The sequence below is a fragment of the Tasmannia lanceolata genome, unplaced genomic scaffold (assembly GCF_043159265.1).
Source record: "Tasmannia lanceolata isolate RefF3 unplaced genomic scaffold, GAP_Taslan_0.1 ptg000007l, whole genome shotgun sequence".
Taxonomy (NCBI): domain Eukaryota; kingdom Viridiplantae; phylum Streptophyta; class Magnoliopsida; order Canellales; family Winteraceae; genus Tasmannia; species Tasmannia lanceolata.
The window spans coordinates 4,800,534-4,820,327 of NW_027518684.1; the positions used below are offsets into that span (position 1 = coordinate 4,800,534).

The window sequence follows — 19,794 nt, forward strand, 5'->3', positions numbered from 1 at the left end:
GTTTCAGGATTGGAACTTTTCCCACCTTATTTCATGACTTCATGTGGCCATTGACTTGTTTTTTTTTTTTTTTTTGAGATAGAGATTGATGCGATCCGACCGTTGGATCGTCACTTTCATTGCACATGACATTACTTTTGTTATTATTTTTGAGGATTATGGACTATTTTTATATTTTATTTGAGACGTAGATGTGGAGGATATCCACATCATCTAGGGCCCACCTTTGCACCCATTATTTCCGTCTTTTCCTTTTTGTTTAGTTCGTTTTTCCCATTATGTCCTTATGATACTAATGCTTTCTACACTGTGTTTAGGGGCATTGGAGTCTTTTCAACCTCATTCAAGTGAGCTAGTAAGGGGCCCACTAAAAGAGAATATAAGAGAGCAAGTGGGGGAGAAAATACCCTAAGTTTTGAAGATTACACGAAAACCAAAAAAGGAGCCATCGGCTATCCAAGAAGAGACGCCAATGGCGTCTTCCCTCTTCTCCATCCCAATGAGGTAGCCTTTTCTCTCTCCCTACCTCTTCCTTATCTCCCTTCCTCTGATCTCTCTCTTCTTCTCTATCTCTCTCTTTTCTTATCTTACTCTCTCATTCTCTTTCTCACACCCTCATACCCTCTCTCCATTCTCTTTCCCGCACCTTCATACCCTCTCCCTATTCTCTTTCCCGCACCTTCATACCCTCTCCCTATTCTCTTCCTCGCACCCTCATACCCTCTATTCTTCTCACGCCCTTCTCTATATTTTGAGGCTCTTGCACCTGTAGCAGCCCGTCGCTGCGTTAAGGGGCCTTGTTCATAATTATTGATATGGGTCTTTTCCACATAAAAGGGGAATCTTTTGTTACAATAGAACCATAAGTGATGTGGATTATTCAAGAATCGAAGTTGATTTGCTTTATAAAAAGAAGATATCCATGACCCAGATATCCCTTTCATTATATCTCTATTCTTCTCACGCCTTCTCCATCGTCCCAAATATCCCTTTTATTATCTTGTCTTCCCCTCTTGTTTCTCTCCCCTCCCCTTTCTTGATCCCTCTTTCTCTCCGGACTTCCTCTTTGCTCCTTTCGGCTCCTTCTCTCATTCCCTCGAACCCTCAATAATCTCCTCCCTTCACTTCTCTCTCAATTCTCTCTTCTCCACATCCCTTTTCTCCTTCAGATTCATTGTTATGGGGGACGACGCTGCTGCCCGGAATTTCAGATCACGCCCACGGGTCTCTCGCCCACTCTCTTGGGCCTCTTTCTAGCATGGATTTGAGGTGGAAAGGCTGCTGCATTTTTTCGGTGAGATTTTTCCATTATTTTCAGCCCTTCTTGAGTCTTTTAGCCCTTTAGCATCCGTAGGAACCTTTTACTTGTTTTACCCTAGACCATCTTAGGATTTTTTCCCTTGTTTTGAGTAGACTTGGGCTCTAGATCATTATTTTATTTTGTGGACAGCAATAAATCAGTGATTAATTATTGTTATTTGACGTACTCTCATCTTTTGTTCTGTTTAGGTTATCATATGCAATATTGTTTTTTTTTATAGAATCTTTTCACATTGATGTTCTATCTTTAAGGCTAGCACTGATAGGTTTCTTTGCTGAAATTAGTCATTTCTATTTGTTTATTTGTTTTCTGGAACATGATATGGTTATATGAACTCTGAAGTTTGATTCCCATGAGCTCCTAAAATCCTGGTGTGTTTCGCGAACCCTCCCGGTTTGCTCCAGAGATTGAATTTTTTTCTTTTTTAAATATGGTTTTAACTTGGATGTGATCTATTTTTCTTCATCTCAATGTGCTATCATGTGCACGAATGCCGGACGCCTTTCTCAAATTGCATTCTTATTTTAATCACTAAAAAAGTACAATTTTACTTCTCTCCGCCCATAGGCCGCAGTTAACATTGTCTTCTTTCACAGAGAATGTATTTCAATATATTGTGATTGTATCCCGTCTTATAGTGAGTCCTGATCTTCTAACTGTTCTTCTGTAGTATGTAAGACCCCATGGAGCAGCATCTCCTAGCAATGTGAAAACATGCGGATCCGGTGGTTTGGTTTCCTTCCCTTCTTCGATGTCTAGTAGAGGTGATTGGGATTTCAATGAGGCCAGCCAACAGATGATGTCGTGCTCAGGGGTCGTTTCTTCATCCTGTAATACAGGCACTCCATCAGTATCTCAAAATGGATTTGATTTCTCTCTTCCGAGAAAAAGGTAAGTTGTCCATCTATTGGATCAAATCCGTATAAGTTTTGGTTTCATTTAAATAACTTTGGTTTTGGAACCTGTTGAATGTTAGCTGTTTATATATTTGAAGGATAATTACTTCTTTTCAATAACATTTTCTTGTTTCCCTCAGCCATAGCTTGCGTGAATATGCCGGCTATCTGATGCTGTTGTGTTAAATACTGCTAATAAACAACAGATTGTCAGTCAACCTGAATATGCTTAGTGCGTTACTGAATTTAAAAGAAAATCAAGGCACCGTGGAAACAATAGGATAAAAGAACCAGCCATTAAACTTAGATTAGGTTAATCTTAACTTATAAAATATACTGTTTGTATTTTTTAGTCTGTCGGGCCTTGTTAACAGTTTTTTTTGATTTTTTGTTATTATTGGTGTGCATACCTTGATATTTTTTTTTATTGATATTCTTTATAACATTAAAAACCTGAAGAAGTATTTTGTCTCATCTTTATTCTATTTTAACTTTGTTCTTTTCGCCATAAACCACATGCTTGATGGTTGGCTCGGGTTTATTTGATTTAAGAATTATGTTAAGAAATCGTGCTACATCAAAATTGTTGTATAATCTTTTTTAGGTCCTTATTCTTGCCTATTAATTTAACATAAACATCTTAATTCAGGTTATGTAATATACAATATTCATCTTAACATTCATTCACAACTACTTCTTAGGGGAGCTCTTTTTTCTTTTTCGTAAGTTGAATAATTTTTCACCGACTTTAGACTTTTAATTTGCCCTTGTTTTGCCCCTTTTCTTAAATTCGATAGTTATTCAACTGATTGGGATTTTAGTTTTGTTTTATTTTATGAGCAATGCGAGATGGATGTCATGACGCCACATAGTTTACGTTTCTTCGTGAAATTTTACTTTGTTACTCCTCCCCCTCCTCCGCGGGATCACTCTTAACTTCTTAATTCCATTTGGTACAAACAATTTAGTTTGAATTTTCAGTCTTTTAATATATTGTATTTGTATGGCCGTGATGACATAAGCATATCTGACCTCTCTTACAGGACTATATTAGACGTAGGTATTGAAACATTTGAACGGAAGTCCTGGAGGCATCCTGGAGTAGATATAACAGATTTCTTTAACTTTGGCTTAGACGAGGAAAGTTGGAAACACTATTGCAACCGCCTGGTACTTGAATTAATCTTATCTTTTGATGGGTAGTTTTAACTTAGCTTCTTGAAAAATAGCATTTTTATTTTATGTATTAGGAACATTTTCGGCAGCAGGCTACCATGCAGACTAAAATTCCTGTGTATGAGTCTTTAAGACCCAATCAAGCATCTTGTGCTAAGGTTTGTTTTCTTCAGCAGCTAATTATATAGATTTTTTGGTGTTTTGGATTTCTAAATTTTAGCATTTCAATAGGTTTACAAAGCTGGATTTCTTCATGGAACTGTGGCATCCCAAGCTTTGTGCTGTGAAATTTCTCCGACTGGACAGGTGAGAAATTGTTGATAGGGGCATGAGGCGCTATGAAATGTTTATCTTTATCATTTATAATAATTCTCTCTAGTTTTTGCGTAACAATTAATTTTTTCAATTTGTCTCCATTCAGCCTAAAGGAAGAGCAATTCAGGTTGAAAGAGGCATCAGTGAACGTCAACCATCCATCGACATGAGGCGTCCCAGACATCGGGATTCCGATGTTGTGATACAAGTGTGCAACCACTTCAAAATCACCTTTAAACTTTTATGTCATATTCCTTCTCTTGTGTACTTATTGCATGGTTAGTGCAGATTGCAGTGCATAGTCCTGTAGAAGATTCCTCTGTTTCAAGCAAGGAAGAACTAGAACATATAGATGAATCATTACTAAAGACATCTGATAATGGGGTTTCTGATGTTGAAGATGACCGAAATGCGCTACATTTTGACAATGCTCATGGAGATGGACTTTCCTATCCAGAGTTGCAATTTGATGTGCTTTCCATAAAAAAGGCTGGAGTGTGCCGTCCTACGAGGTCAGAAGCTAATTGAAAATGGATGTCATCATATTCCTTTTCTCTTTTAGAGTTTTGAACTGCTATATATATGTATGCACTTCCAATTATTAGTTTTTTTTCTTGTATTTTTAATACCATTAAATATTTCGTCTCTCTCTCTCTCTCTCTCTCTCTGAGAGAGAGAGAGAGAGAGAGAGAGAGAGAGAGAGAGAGAGAGAGAGAGAGAGCATGTGAAAATGTATGTAAAACACATGGGTGAAAAATGTTTGACCATACGGAAAACATGTGGGAAACGTTTTGCAGAAATCACACATAAAATATATATATGTATGTATGCATATATAGTATTAAAAACAGAAATAACTAGAAAAAATCTACTAGAAAAATATAATATATAATGAAAATGTGTAAATCATATATGTATTCCTTTTAATTTAAATAAAAATTATAGATACATTATAAATGCATAAAATATGTGTACCGTTTCAATTTTTTTTTAGAAATTTAAATCAACAAATTCCAAAATTGCATAGGCATGCACAGAAACTAAGGTTTAAATTTTCGGTTTCGGTACCTATTTTGGACCCCACCGAAATCCGAAATTTCTGTCCGAAATTTGGTATTAAGCTTCGAAATTTGGGTTTGAAATTTCGAAATTTCGGCCGAAATTTTGTAACAATTTTTTTAATAAAAAAATGTCATTAAAACGAAATTTCGGACTGAAATTTGGTATTTGCGAAATTTGGAATTTCGGCGAATTTCGGTTTCGGTAATTTCGGATTTCGGTTGAAATTTAAAACCATGACAGAAACTTATGGAAATACTAATTAAAAGAAAAAATTAGGGCAATAACTAAAATAAAAATAAAATCATACTAGGTATGCTTCTCATGTTTTGGAGGCATTTCCTATATTATGCATTAGTGGCATTTCCCAATCTTCTGATGGGTTTTTTTTTCGTGTTACCCTTGTTTCGTATGGGTTTCTCTCTCGTTTATCAAACATTTCTAATGTGTTTCCAAAGACGTTTTTGTTACAATGTCCGATCGCTTCTCCATTTCTCATTTCCCCTCTATTTTCCATCCGTTTCTCGCTCTGATTTCACAATTTTTTTCTTGGATTGTTTTCCCAACCTGGTAACTATGGCCCTGTACCTCATGTTCGTCTCCAAATATGATTTATCTGGTTACATTGGGGTTTTGGCCTATTGGCATTTTGATTGTTGACAAAGTGTGCATCTACAACATGTCATAGGGAAACATGTGCTATGATTTGCAAATACGTCCATTTGTGAAGATTGGCTACTCTTAGTTAAAACTTAAAAGCTTAATGTCAAATTTTCAGAATACGAATTCACCCCTAGTTAGACTTGTAACACTTGTTACCTCATTGTTATCCTCTCTCTCTCTCTCTCTCTCTCTCTCTCTCTCTATTTTCATTTCCTTCCAGAGCTTTCATCCACAGAAGGTGCATATTTTTAGCACATTCAAGATTTAGGGCATGTAATTTAAAATTTTCGTGCATCCAGATGGTCTTAGTTGCGATGGAAAATCATCGTTCTTTAAGGCTTCTTATGAGTTTTTTTGCTTCACTTCATGATTCTGGGTTTATTCTTATGCTATACTGATCAGCTTACATTCCCTTGATTAGTATATTTTGAATATGTTTTATCTTTACATTTTGCAATAATATCTTAACTTATGATCTAAATTTTAGAATGGAGCCTCACGGCTTGCTGCACCTTGATTAGGTACGCCCAACAAAAAGCTGCATGTAGGGCAGAGTCTCCGGATCATGATCACGAAAGAGATGAGCAGACTAATCCAGATGGGCATCACCATCAAATTGGGAAAGAACCTGTTCCCGAGGAAACCGCCAAAATGCTACAAACTATAGAGGATGCCATGGATAAAGATAATCTTTCCAGAGATAAGTCATCTATGTTGGAAGCTGATTCAGCATATGGAGATCATATTCAGCACAATTTAAGTCCTTCTTACCTGGAAAGCCATTCTGAATCAGCCAAGGGTGAGATCAATGTTGATCCAAGCTCTGTCAGCGGGTTACGAGAGGCAATTCTGCCTGAGTGTCTTAAGTCGAATGGCTCGAAAAGTGATACTAGTAAAACAAAACTTCAAAATAGCGAAGGTAGCTCTCAAGAACAATGTCACATTCAGGAAGAGCTAAATTCCTGCAGTAGAAAGAGAGTCCATGGTGTGTCGGAATTGAAGATTCCCATGGACAATGGAAAGGCTTCTCTCATGGCCAATAGAAAGGGATGGTATGATGGGGACCGCTTATCAATAAGGCGTGAGCCCCGGAAGGATAGACTACTTAATTATAATTTTGATGGTGGTGAAGACTCATCTTATTACCGAGAGAGAGAAAGATTGATCGGCTATCATGGAAGGAGATTTTCTGACAAGCAGGACAGAAGTGCATGCACAGAACACTTTCACAGGAAAGGCAGTTCACAGTTCAGGGAGGAAATGGAGCCATATCTCCGAAGAAACTGGGACGAAAGAGACTATTTTCTTGAGCAAAGAGTTGCTGCACGGAATAATGAAATGAACTATAAGGAATATTATTTTCATGAAAGTGGATGGGGTGACCATGAAATGAGTGCCATCACTCATAAGGGATCCTCCCTAGCAATTTCAGAGAATTCCTCCTATTATTACGAAAGGGAAAAATATCTAAGGCCAAGACGGAAAGGTGAAAATGACCAGTGGCTCAGAAAGGAAGTGGATGATGATGATTTTGAGGTAGAACATAGATATATGAAGGAATTTTCCCAAGAAAAATATCGAAGGCATATAGGGTACCCTAGACGAGAAAACGCATCTATTCAAGACAAACATGGGAGACATTTAACATACACTGACAGGGACATAGAAAAGTTGGACCAAAGAGAGAGAGATGATTGCAGGGAAATAGAAAGCTTGGATATGTCATGTAGATCTGTTGAAAATGATGACAAGTACTGGGGGTATCCTGGGTCTTTGTCCACACAAAGATATAGGGAATTTCATATCTTAGATAGAAGAAGGTATTGTGATGCCAGTCCACCCAAAAATCATGCAACTAACTCGTGGAGATCAAACGAAAGGTATGCAGATCACTGGAGACTGCCTAACCGCAGAGACATGTATTCCAATAAAAGAAGAGATGGTGGTTTCTTTGTTTCCAGCAGCAAGGAACACCATCATTTGTCTCATAAGGACCTTGATTTTGAAGAAATGGCATTTTATTCTAACGACCTTGTTTGTGATGATAAAAGAAAGCCCAGTTGGCAATCTAATGCAACTGACTGGCCTGATGATGAAAGGTGTTTTAGGGATCGAGAACGAGATAACTTTTGTGACATGGAGGCATCCATTCTCTATGGAAGGAGTTCAAGGCACGGGCAAGGTTGTGTTAATGGCTCCCGGTTAGACAAGGGTATAAGAAAATTACTGGTTCCAGAAAATAAAGATTCTAAAGTTAGCAAGCGCATTAGTTCTATTTCTGACGCCATTGATGGGGGCAGGCATGAGGGAGCTGCCATGAGGTGCAGGGAATCAGTTGACTTATATTTGAATGATTGGGGAGGAAAGGTAAAGTTGGGGAAACCGAAACTAACACATTGTATCAATGTACTTGTATAATATTGATTAGGAGTGCCTCTTTAACACGCCAAGTGGTTTTTAAGTTTTTATTGAACCTTCCGGCGTACATATCCCTTTATTCTTGTCATATTTTTTGATTGTTTCATACAACCAATTTTGTGATTCTTTGTACATTTTTAGCCTGCATTCATGGGTACAAAGGTCTGAGATGGCTGTGCAAGCTAATGTAGTTGGCAGCTCACTATAAAGCCTGAAGCATTCAGCATGTAAAAAATTCATATAAATCAATGAAATTTCATATTGCTCTTTTTTGGTACCTATTATATCAACTGGTTGTGTTTTGTCAAAGGTTCCCATCAACTTCTGAGTTACTTTGTCAGAATGTATTGGCTTTAGGTAGGTTCTCTCTCTCTCTCTTTTATAGGTCAGGTAGGATCTCTTTGTTGCAATTGTTTTTGTCAACTTGTGTAATGCTAGCATATCATCATTCTACATCTAATGCTTTTCATACAAATTTGATTGTATTTTTCCTGTGACATTTGATAATATCCTTTTCAGGCATTCAGTAATCATGAAAATTGACAAAATCTAATAAAGTATTTCATCTTTTCATACATAATTTTTCCATTTTTTGTTGACACATTAAATAGTGTGTCCATGGCTCCATATCATCCGACAAACTCATCTAATATAGATAAATATTTTCCCTAAAGGGTTGTGGTCTTTTTTGTTGTAAGAGCCAAACACACTTGCTTCACCTTACACCTTCCAGTCAAGGTAAGGTATTTTATTCTTTTGTTTCCTTACGTGGAAGTAGACAACTAGCTGTGCCGGCCTTGTTCTCTTGATCGGAATAGTGTGTTGATTATGACTTTCCTTTACCTGGTAACATATTTTCTCCTGGTAGAATGAATGCTACCAGCAATAGTCTCTGCAGTTTTGTCTTCTGTGGCTGCTGATCAATTGTTTTAGTGTTGATTTCCCCTTTTGCATTGCGATAATTCTCTGCTGATGCTTCAAGGTGATGACTCTTCTCAACTGAGGAACTTCAGAATATCTGAAGTTTTCCTGTTCTATGCATCCTGCAAGCCATCCAACATTTTCTTCCTTTGTGAGGATCATATTTATATTTTTATTTCGTATTTTCATTAATTTTTAAAGTCCGCACTCCAAAGCCTTTTCTGTTAAATGCATGCGGCTCCACCTACTCTTACTTGAAGATGGCTTCATGTTCATGCGGTTTCTTTGATAGATTTTAATACACCATCGTCTTCTTTTTGAAGAATTAATTGATAACATATGCTTACTCTTATTAGGAACAATAGTGTTGCCTCTGCTTATGTGTTAATTTTGCCATTGTGTTGTTCGATTCTGTAAGCATAAGATTAATATTATGATTGAAGTTGTAGTCTTCGGGAATGTTCATATTGCCGAAGGTCCTTTTCATCTTAGGAGGTGTTTGGTTGGGCTTCCAAATGGCGGGAAGCCACTCCCAGGAAGCCCAAGGTGTTCTTCACACTGGCTTCATCAGGAAACCCGTTTCATGGGTAGCTTGAAGCCTGTTTTCTGGAACGTGGGTGACCCCACCTTATTGTTGAAGCCAACGAGGCATCATTGGGCTTCAGCGGGAAGCTGTCTTCCCATTTTTTTTGGTTGCCAAACAGGCTTCGGAGGGAAGCAGGAAGCTGGTTTCTGGGGAGCCCGAAGCCCAGATGCCAGAAGGCAGAAGCCGATGCTTCGTTGAAAAGCTCGGCCAAAGGGGGCTTTATTATCAAATTTTGTGTGGAAGTTCCTATTTTAGTTACTTGCTTGTTCAGTTTCTCCTTTTGGGTCATCTTTCTCATTCTGTCCCATGAACAGAGTCATAATGACTCCTCATCTTCACTTTTTTCTGACTTCATATTGCTCTACATCACTATGTTCCCAGGATTATATTATCTTCACTGTTACAACCACTTGGTTTTCAAGTGCTGCAGATGTTATTTGCCTTTTATTTTCTGAAAATATTTGTATTCTCCTAACCCTAAGTAATAGTCTTCTTAATGCTATTCTAAAATATCAGGTAGACTACAAACAAAAAGTTATCGATACTTTTTACCAGGATAATGAGAGTAAAGTTATCCTAGTATAGGGTATCTATGATCTTTACTAGGAGAATGAGAACTCTCTTGAGTCTTGAGTCTTTACATTCCTCATTCTGATGGGGTACATTTTCTGCTATTGAAATACTGTAATTCTGCATGAAAGGTCGGTAAAATGTTCATTGGAAAATCAGATTCGCTGATTGCTAAGTTAGTGATGACTTTGAGCATTAAAAACCATGTCCTGGTTGAAATATTTGTTTTTTAGTATATGATTTTGAGCAGAAATCCACAGCGAATGTCATCAATTGCATTTATTAATATTATTTTAAAGCTTCACAATCAAAATTTTGCATTGATTATGTCTAAGCACATGTTGATCACTGCTCGATATATTGAAATGAATGGGTAGTCGGCATTCCAGGGAACAGGAATGTTGATATACTCGTTTAGGCAGCTTTCATGCTTTTGCTCCCGTGAAACGACATCACTTTTTGTACTTAGTTTAGTGGGTTAGATCACTTGATCAGTTTAGTGGGGTAGATCACTTCATCTTCTAATCTGGGTATTTATATACTGGTTTGCTTATCCAGTTCACTATGGTTTCCATGCACTTTGGTGTTATATGATAACTGATAAACTTGTAAACTTACTGGCCCACAATCACAATTAGCTATTTGACAGTAGCCACTCATTATATTGTGCCACTGTTTGGATTTTGAGAATATTTATATGTTGGCAAGTATTTAAGTGGGAAGCTTAGTATAGATGTTAACATATATAGGATAGCCTAAGGTTATGCTCTACATTTTAATAATATATGTATCTTTGTGTATATTTATAATTTTATACACAAAAAGTGTATATTTAAAACTCAGCAACCAATCAAAAAGAAAAGACAAGGTGAGCTTGTGTCATTATCAAAATATCGTGGTGCAAATATCAGTAGCTTATGTGTGTGTGTGTCTCTCTCTCTCTCTCTCTATATATATATATATATATATTATAGTTTATGATGTTGAATCTTATATTGCTTAGGTGGGAAACTTTTATTTCTTAGATTGCATGTCTTTAGAAACTAAAACCAACCACCAAATGAATGGAAGTCATCCTTCCTCCATGAACTATTCTTGCTAGAATTCTTTACTTCCTACATAGTCTTGGGAAAAGACCTATGTTTTTGTTTCCTATTTGTTGCACTAGCCCATTGGTAATAGCTTCATGAATCTTTGGGGTTGTGTGGAGCATGTGGATTTCAGTTGAGAACTATCAATATGAACTTTTTTGTGTGGTAACCATATTTTTGTTTGCAAGTTTGTTTTTCATTGGTCTTCGCTTAGACATGGTGTAAGTTTGCATTTACTTTATGCATTTGAAAGTTTCATTACTCTGGGCTTATGTGGCATTTTTCTTGTTATATGGACTTTGGATGGTCTCAAATATGAAATATTCCTAGGCTTTCCAGATCTATTCATGCGTAAACAAAATTACCAAAATTGCTCAAGGGAGTTGGCTTCGTCTTTTCCATTTCTTATTTCTCAGTCTTTAACAATATATTCATTTCCTTTTTTTTGGGAGAGTACAAAAGTGGCAGCAACAAAGAGAAAATGGGATGAGCTAGCCTCAAGAACTAGTAGAAAAGGAAGGGTTAGAAAAACAAAATAGAAAAAGTTAAAGTTACTATATTGGTTGCACACTATGACTCAAATAATTTTATAGGCCTAGTACCATGTACTATACTCTATACTATACTTGTACTTGGATACTATGCTATATTTGCAGTTATAGATTTGAGCAATGTTCTCTAACATCAAGTAAAGCATTGAGAAGACAGGGAGTCTAATCTAATTTTTTCTTTTTCTGCATTGACTTCTTCCATGCACTAACATGGCTAGAGTTATTATCAATAACAACCTGTACTACCCTCTCTCTGACCTCCTGAATCATGTCGTCAATAAGCATAAGTACAATTTTTGCATCCTTGATGGAACCAAATGGATTAACCCATCTCAAAAACCATGTCCCTGTTGGACTATTTACCAAAAAAAAAAAAAACCCTAAAAACTAAGCATCAATGCTTCCCATTGGTCCACACATCTCACATAATACTAAAGCCATATTTTGCCCATGCTTTTTAGTGGTCTTCCATCATGCTGTTGTTTTTCTTAACTTCGTCCTTGTGTATCCATCTCATCTTATGCATGGAAGAGGGCGTCATGCAAAGTTGCAAACCCCAAATGCCCCAATCACCTCAAGCATAGGCAAAAAATGGGATCCCTCAGCTTAGACATGGTTTTAAACTTCCGTTGACAGTTGTCCATTTCAACGGGCATCTGTTGACTTCTGCAGAGACCATCATGGAAGTTTAGACCAAAGTCCTAAGTTTGTTTTGTTATGGTGCACCCACATAACCAAAAACCCCAATATATCCAGAAAATATTAATGTCATTCCATTAATAAGATGAATAAAGGTTGAAAAGTAAAAAATTGTCACGACCATCAACTTTTAAAACATCTGAAATATCTATGTTTAGAGCAAACTATATTGTTCTAGACATGCGCAAAAACGCATGCATATTGTTAAATTTCCAGCGAAATCGACACAAAATGTCCGGAGTGTTTCCATTTTCACCCCTACTGAAACACATCATGAAATCGAAATGTATAATGAAACCAAAATCGTAAGTGTATTAGTGGTATACAATACTCGTATCTGTTGCATAATCATATTTATATGAACTGCATGTGAAATATGGTATATGTATAATGTGTAAATATTTATATGAATTGGGAGTTGCTAGGGACTTTCGCAGAAAAGCATTTCGCGGCTGGGTGTTGCATGAGAGAGCAGCCACAAAGGCTCACTTTTCAGCAGATTTTGTCTTATTCATTTAATTCATCTGAGGTGGTTGCTCTCACTTTTCAGCAGATTTTTTCTTATTCATTTAATTTATCTGAGGTGGTTGCTCTCTCATGCAACACCCAGCCGCGAAATGTCTTTATGCAAAAGTCCCTAGCAAATCCCATATGAGTTACATGTGAAATGTGATATGCATTGAATTATCAAACTTGCGCAACATCGCATGTCATTGGGTGTTAAACCATTGTAGTTTGTTTTGGTTATATGATGATTTTTTAGTATGTGCTTGTGCGTATTCTTTCCTTACTTATGTTCCATCTTAAATGTTCACCATTTGTGTATGTTTCCATATGTTTTCTTAATTTTACAGGATTTCCACTGAAATTTTCATCTGAAGCCGACATGTTTCCATTTTCATCACGACAAAAATGCCTACCGAAATCGAAACCTGAAACCTTGAATTTATGTCACTAGGTATTTGATCTTCGTAAACCATCAAGTACAATTGTTTTGCTTATGTGATGGTTTCTTGCTATGTATTTGTGCTTTTTTTTTGAGACGGTATGTATTTGTGCTTATTCTGGCTTTTCCTGCGATTTCATCTTAGTTTTCCATCGTGTCTATTGACTTCCATAAACTTTTATGGATTCTACATAATTTCCATGAGCTTTTGTAGAATTCCACACTGCAAGCTTTTAAATTTCGGTTTCACTTTCGGGTCACTCACCATAGAAATAGAAACATTTCTGTTTCCAACCTCATGGTTTTGAATTACCCAGAAACAACCAAAATGTTTCTGTTTCCATACCCACCGAAACGAAATCGTAAGGAATTTGTTCCATGTCATTATTTTTCCAAATTTCGATTGAAATTCTCGAAAATTATGTAATTCTACTGAAATTCCTGAAATTCAACCGACATGGTCGGGAGATACTGCCAAAAACTATCAATTCTAATCTCCATGCGGAAGGAGTCAGTCATTTCAATGCTCCCCTTCAACGACTAAAGCTGTTGAAGGAAGAAGGCAACAAGGAAAACCACTACTTACCATTCAAAAAAAGAAAAGAAAAAGGAAAACCACTACTTCCGACATTGAGAAAGACCAACTCCCCGGGGTAAACCGAGGAAAGAACACAACAACTCATCCAATTCATTATACAATAATAAAATCGTGGCCTACCTGGCGACCTATCAGTTTTGTGAGAATGCATGGCAAACCAAGGAATTGTTGAAACGATACATGCTATACATCCACGGTTTCGGTTGGAAATATCGGTAGAAATCCTGTAAAATCACATAAATGTATGGAAACATATGCAAATGATATAATTTTAAGATAAAACGTCAAGCATGGTTTTAAATTGCCCCGAAACGACCAAAATGCTTCCGTTTCCATCCCCACCGAAACGAAATCATAATGAATTCGATCTACGTCATTATTTTTCCACAATTTCGACCAAAATTCTTGAAATTCCTGAAATTCCCGAAAGTTTTGTAATTCGACAGAAATTCCCAAATTTCAATCGAAATGGTCGGAACGACAAAAAAAATAAAATGGAATTATGTTATGATTTGCATTTGCATTTATTTCATTAATATAGTGAGTGATATTTGGTAGGGAACATCATTGAACTGCACATCAAAGTAACCGCATCTCATGCTTGTGTTTCCAGATCAGCAGGGGTCCAATAATACCTCGTAACTCTATGTGATATTGACATAGAGTTGGGGTTCTTAGAGTGGGGGGGGGGGGGGGGGGGGCGGAGGGGGGGGGGAGGACTGATTATTGTACTTTATTATACTTCATTACATTGTACTTCTTTATTGACTTTTCTTTTCCAAACTTGTGCGACAACGCATGTCACTAGGTTTTTGATGTGATTAAGCCATTATGGTTGTCTTTCTTGCCTATGTGATTGTTTCTAAGTATGTCTTTCTGCTTATTCTAGCATTTTCCAAAGTTTGTTAAAATTTCATCATTAAGATTCCCATCGAAACCTGGTGGCTGTGTTTGTTGAATAATGTATAAGGGTAGTTTAGTCATTACTTGTAGGTTAGAAGGTATTACAGTTATTGTATGCATGTTGCCCTATTTGGGCTTATATATACATCATAGAGGAGCTCCCTAGTGGAGATTCTCCATCATCTCTACTCTTCTTCTTCCTCTCTTCTAACACCCTAACTCCATTTCTAACATGGTATCAGAGCAAAGATCCTAGGAAGAAGGAAAGAAGAAGAGTTCCTATCTTCACACCTTCTCAAATCTCTCTCACGCTATGTTTTTTTCCCTCTCGCGCAAACCCATCTTTTGGGTTTGCCGTAAACCCATTTCCATCTATTTTCTCTTCTTAAATCCCTCTTATCTCTTTTGCCGCAATTTCCCTCCCTAGATTTTCTCTCTCATTTATCTCCATCCATCTCTCGCCATTTATCTCTCTCTCTCTCTCTCTCTATGGTTTCTTTTTTTTTTGTGCTCAAAACCCAGATTTGGGTTTGCCGTAAATCGCGTTCTCCCCAAATCCCTAAAATATCTCTCGTATTTCTCTCTCTCCATTGTTCTATTTCTGTTTTTGTGTGAAATCTTTTCCCACATCCCTAAAATCTCTTTCTAAAACCCTATTTTCTATCCCTAGATTCTCTCATATATCTAAAATCTCTCCTCCTTTATTTTCTCCTCCCTTTCTCTCTCTCAAATCCCCTCAATTCTCTCTCTCTCTAAAAATAGTGGGTTGCGCATTTGCACAAACCCAGTCTTTGCGTTTTCTTTTTTTAGACCATCGATTCAACCACTTTCTCGCACTCTCTCTCTCTCTCTCTCTCTCTCTCTCTCTGTAGTCTTTACGGCAACTCCTTTGCCGTAAATCCAAAACACAAAAACAAAATAACTATCTCATTTTTTGGGTGGCCGTAAACCCCCATCTCTCTCGACTATGTGGTTGTCATATCTTCCTCCTCTCTCTCTTCATCCATATCCCTTTTTCATCCCTAAATCTCTTATTCCTTCCTTTCTTTGTCTTTTGAATCCCTAAATCTCCACACTACCCATTTATTTTCACTTTTCTATATTTATTTTTTGGCTTTTATGGCCTTTGTATTCATCTCCAAGGTGCACCCCAAGTGTTCGATGAAAGGTCCGAGTGATGCTGATTTTATCGGATTCAATCAGGGAAAGCCCCTCCAACTCAATCAATATCAACATGTCATGATGCTGACTTGGTTATGATGGGGTGTCTTGAGAGTTCTTTTCGTTTCAAGTAGAAGGCTTTAGGCCTCAACTTGAGGGGGAGTATTGCCATGTAGTTCCTTGTTGTCTTTTCTTGTCTTCATAGTGTCTCTCGCTTCACGTTTCTCAAGAAGTGCCATTTGTGTCAGATCCATACTAACCTGATACATGTACCGTTATCAAGAACTCTGTTTGATGGACAAGAAAAGACTGAGAGCATCTTATCATGTACAAAGCTATCGACGCAGAATTGAGAGAGCTTTCTACCAGAAGGTTCGAATCAGAGACCTCAGAGAAGGGGATATGGTGCTAAGGGAATCCCAGACTCCAGTCTTTGATCCTAGGGGCAAGTTCCGACCTAACTGGTCAGGCCCCTACATCGTTGACGAAATCCTGCCCGGAAAAGCCATCAGACTCTTTGATCAAAATGGTAAAAAAATCAGAACCTACTAACCTTGATCAACTCAGAAGATGCTACTCTTGAATATCGAAAGGCCATCTTTGACAGTTTGACCAACCAGATCCCAAATAGATAACCCCAACCATCAAATCCTTTTTTGAAAACACTTTGAGCCCATAAAAACAAAACCCATTCACAAAATACCCTTAAACAGGGGGCAAGTCCCCTGACTTTGCATTGTCATTTCTTCCTTGGCATTGTTAGTTGCTTCGTCGTTATTCGCATTATTCGATGTTTCCTCATCGTGTTCTTAACGTAGTTTTAAGTATTATTGTCTGGATATACACCTGGTCGTTAGCGTGGATTTTGACATTATCTGCCCGCCCCGGACGACTTGCTTTCTGCAGTTGTTGGTTGGTTCTCTTCAAGCGACGGTGTCCCTGTCGACCTTGTCTCCAGACGATGGTGTCCCCATTGTTGGCTGGTTCTTCTCCAGGCAACGATGTCTTGCCGTCGACCTTATATCTCTAGATGACGGTGTCCCCGTCGTTGGTTGGTTCCGCTCACCTTTTCAGTGGTTGTTCTTCTTCTCTTGGCGTTGTGCTACTCAGCGGATGTCTCTGCTAGTCAGTGCTACTTCGCCGTTGCTCGTGTGCGCCTTTGGTGCTTATTTTGCTCGCTGGATTGCTGCTATTTCCCTGCCGAGGTGTCACCGTTTGATCCTCCACGATTTGTAGATTTATTTGTCGGGCTCCTATTCAGGGGGAGGCCCTGTTCTGATTGCTCTTGCCATCATGCTGATTCAGGAAGAGCCGCTCTTTTGATGGCCGTTGATCTCGTTGTTGTACTCTTGTGGTCATTGTTTTATTATTATGTTTTTCAATATGTATTCGCCACACTAGCTTGAGGAGGAGTGTTGTACCAAGCTGGCTGTGTGTATGAGATTACTGTATCTTTTTGTTGTATGTTTATTTTTCGTCGTCTCTTGTAGCAAGCTGGAGTTCCATAGTATATACACTTCATGCAAAATCAATTTTATAACCCATCTTAAACCTTAAATATAAAAGCCACTTAAAAAAAACGAAAATGGGAGGTAGAAAGGGGAAAAAACCCACAAAACTAGGGATTCCTACTCATCGTTTGAAGGAGTGTTCAATAAAAAAAATCTCCATCACCAATTGTTGTGTTTTCATGATAGAAATACTCTTTCCACTGAGTGGTTGGAGAAAAAAATAAGAAAACGAAAAGTCGAATAATGTATAAGGGTAGTTTAGTCATTACTTGTAGGTTAGAGGGTATTACAATGATTGTACACATGTTGCCCTATTTGGGCCTATATATACATCATATACATGAGGAGCTCCCTAGTGGAAACTCTCTATCATCTCTACTCTTCTTCTCCCTCTCTTCTAACCCTAACTCCATTTTTAACAATGTTTAATCATGTGCACCGATCTGCTAACCAGGTGGCGGACAACCTAGCTTGAGAAAGAGTCTTTAAGGATTCTCTAATGCTCTTTGACTATACCGCCGTGATCTTCTTTCTTGTGGTTTCTTTGTTCATGTTGCTCTTGCTCCTTTCGTTGTATATTGACCATATCGGTCCTTTTTATTAATATATATGGCTACCATTTTCAAAAAGAAAGAAAAAGATTTCCATCGAAACCGAAATATTTTCATTTTTGTGCCAACCGAAACCAAAAACGAAATTTAAAACCTTAGACTTCGAGAAATGCTAGAATAAGCACAAATACATGCTTAGAAACCATTTTACATAAGCAAGACAGTCGTTCATAATAGTTTAATAACATCAAGCACCTAGTGAGTAGTGAGTGCGATGTTGCGCATTTATGATAGCTCAGTACTTCGCATTTCACATGTAATTCATATAAATATGCATACATATTACATAAACCACATTTCACATGCCATTCATATAAATGTAATTATGTATCACATACTGATATAGTATACAATTAATGCACTTATGCTTTTTATTCCGATATGCATTTCGGTTTCAGTATCTTTTTGGTGGGGATGGAAATGGGAAACATTTCGGTCATTTTGTATTTGTTTTGGTGGAAATTTAAAACCATGCCACAAAGTACTTCAATTGCTGTGGGGGCCAGAGGCCATATTGAAACTGACACTCGAACCATGAGCCCAAAGAGTTCTAATATCTATGCCGAAGCACCACCACCAACGGGAGTCCTACTATCTATGCCTTCTTCACTTGTTATCGAAAATTGTTGGGTTCCCAATTCCCCATATAATGTCCACTAGATTTTTTTCTCATTCTGTTGGATTCAAAATCCTTCAAAGCATTTTTACATGCTTGTTGAACTTCCGACGGACACTTGGTGCACAATTTTGTTCCATGTTGTGTCCCCGCTAAGTGATGCTTGAAGAACTTAATACCTTTTGTGCACCTTTGATCGTAAAATATACAAAAAATGTAACCCCTCTTTTGCTCCCCATCCTGTTCTTTTGCATACCTCCATGCAAAATCAATTTTATAACCCATCTTAAACCTTAAAAATAAAAGCCACTTTAAAAAACAAAAAATGGGAGGTAGAAAGGAGAAAAAACTCACAAAACTAGGGATTCCTACTCATCGTTTGAAGGAGTGTTCAATAACACTGAGTGGTTGGAGAAAAAACAAGAAAACGAAAAGTTGAACCCCCCTCTTGCCCCCCCCCCCCCCCCTTCCCCTGTCAAAAAAAAAAAAAACACTCATTTTTTTAAAATAAGCTTTCGCGTGGGAAAATCACTATCTCCCTGCTAATTGTCTGTGAGATGTATGCCTTCGATCTAAGGTGTACGCCTTTCAAGCCTCACACCTCTTTAATTGCCTTGGTCCTGCTTCTCATTCTTTGACCGTCGATTTGTTAAAGCAGGTATCTCTTACGGATAGTACAATTAGTCTACTATTTTATGGGTGTATGTAGTATGGACTGATAGAGGGAAACTATTCGATGTGCTCAAGAGAAGGAATTATGGCTTTCAAGTGGATGTGCTGTGTATGGAATAAAATGCGAGCATCTATTCCTTATTTCAAAATTTTCTCATAGGATTTGGACAGGCATCCTCGAGTGATTTGGAATGGTATGGGTATATCCAAAGTCTTTAGTCGAGTTTTTGAGTGGATGGTTAGAAGGCCCATTCGGTTGGATTGTTGGCCTGGGATATCAATATATTCCTTAGCAAGTGGCTGAGGTAAGGAAAGAACTTTAGGGCCTCTTGGTTGAGAAGTATTTGGAAAGTGCAAAGTAATTGTCTTGTCCAAATATAAGTATAGTTAGATGGGCTCTGGACTTACCACTTGTAATGAATTAACTTTTTGACCGAAGGTATAAAGGTAATCTGGGACGGGTGTTGCAATCGAGAGGTTTTTAAGAAGCATTTTGGGGAGGTTGTTAAT

The 19,794-nt window shown here is 37.7% G+C and overlaps 1 protein-coding gene across 2 annotated transcripts in view; it reads left to right on the forward strand.

Annotated features, from left to right (window-relative positions):
• The window catches only part of LOC143881539 (uncharacterized), a 45,577-nt gene that overhangs the window by 5,694 nt on the left and 20,089 nt on the right, over positions 1-19,794 (forward strand). Inside the window, exons 2-9 of one of the 2 annotated variants that reach the window (XM_077384652.1) lie at positions 318-1,294; positions 1,992-2,212; positions 3,261-3,387; positions 3,468-3,551; positions 3,625-3,699; positions 3,815-3,916; positions 3,997-4,220; positions 5,952-7,797. In XM_077384652.1, coding sequence (XP_077240767.1) covers positions 1,259-1,294; positions 1,992-2,212; positions 3,261-3,387; positions 3,468-3,551; positions 3,625-3,699; positions 3,815-3,916; positions 3,997-4,220; positions 5,952-7,797 — 2,715 coding nt within the window. In that variant the 5' untranslated portion in view covers positions 318-1,258. The remainder of the gene's footprint in view (positions 1-317; positions 1,295-1,991; positions 2,213-3,260; positions 3,388-3,467; positions 3,552-3,624; positions 3,700-3,814; positions 3,917-3,996; positions 4,221-5,951; positions 7,798-19,794) is intronic. The other variant, XM_077384650.1, reaches the window with a different exon arrangement.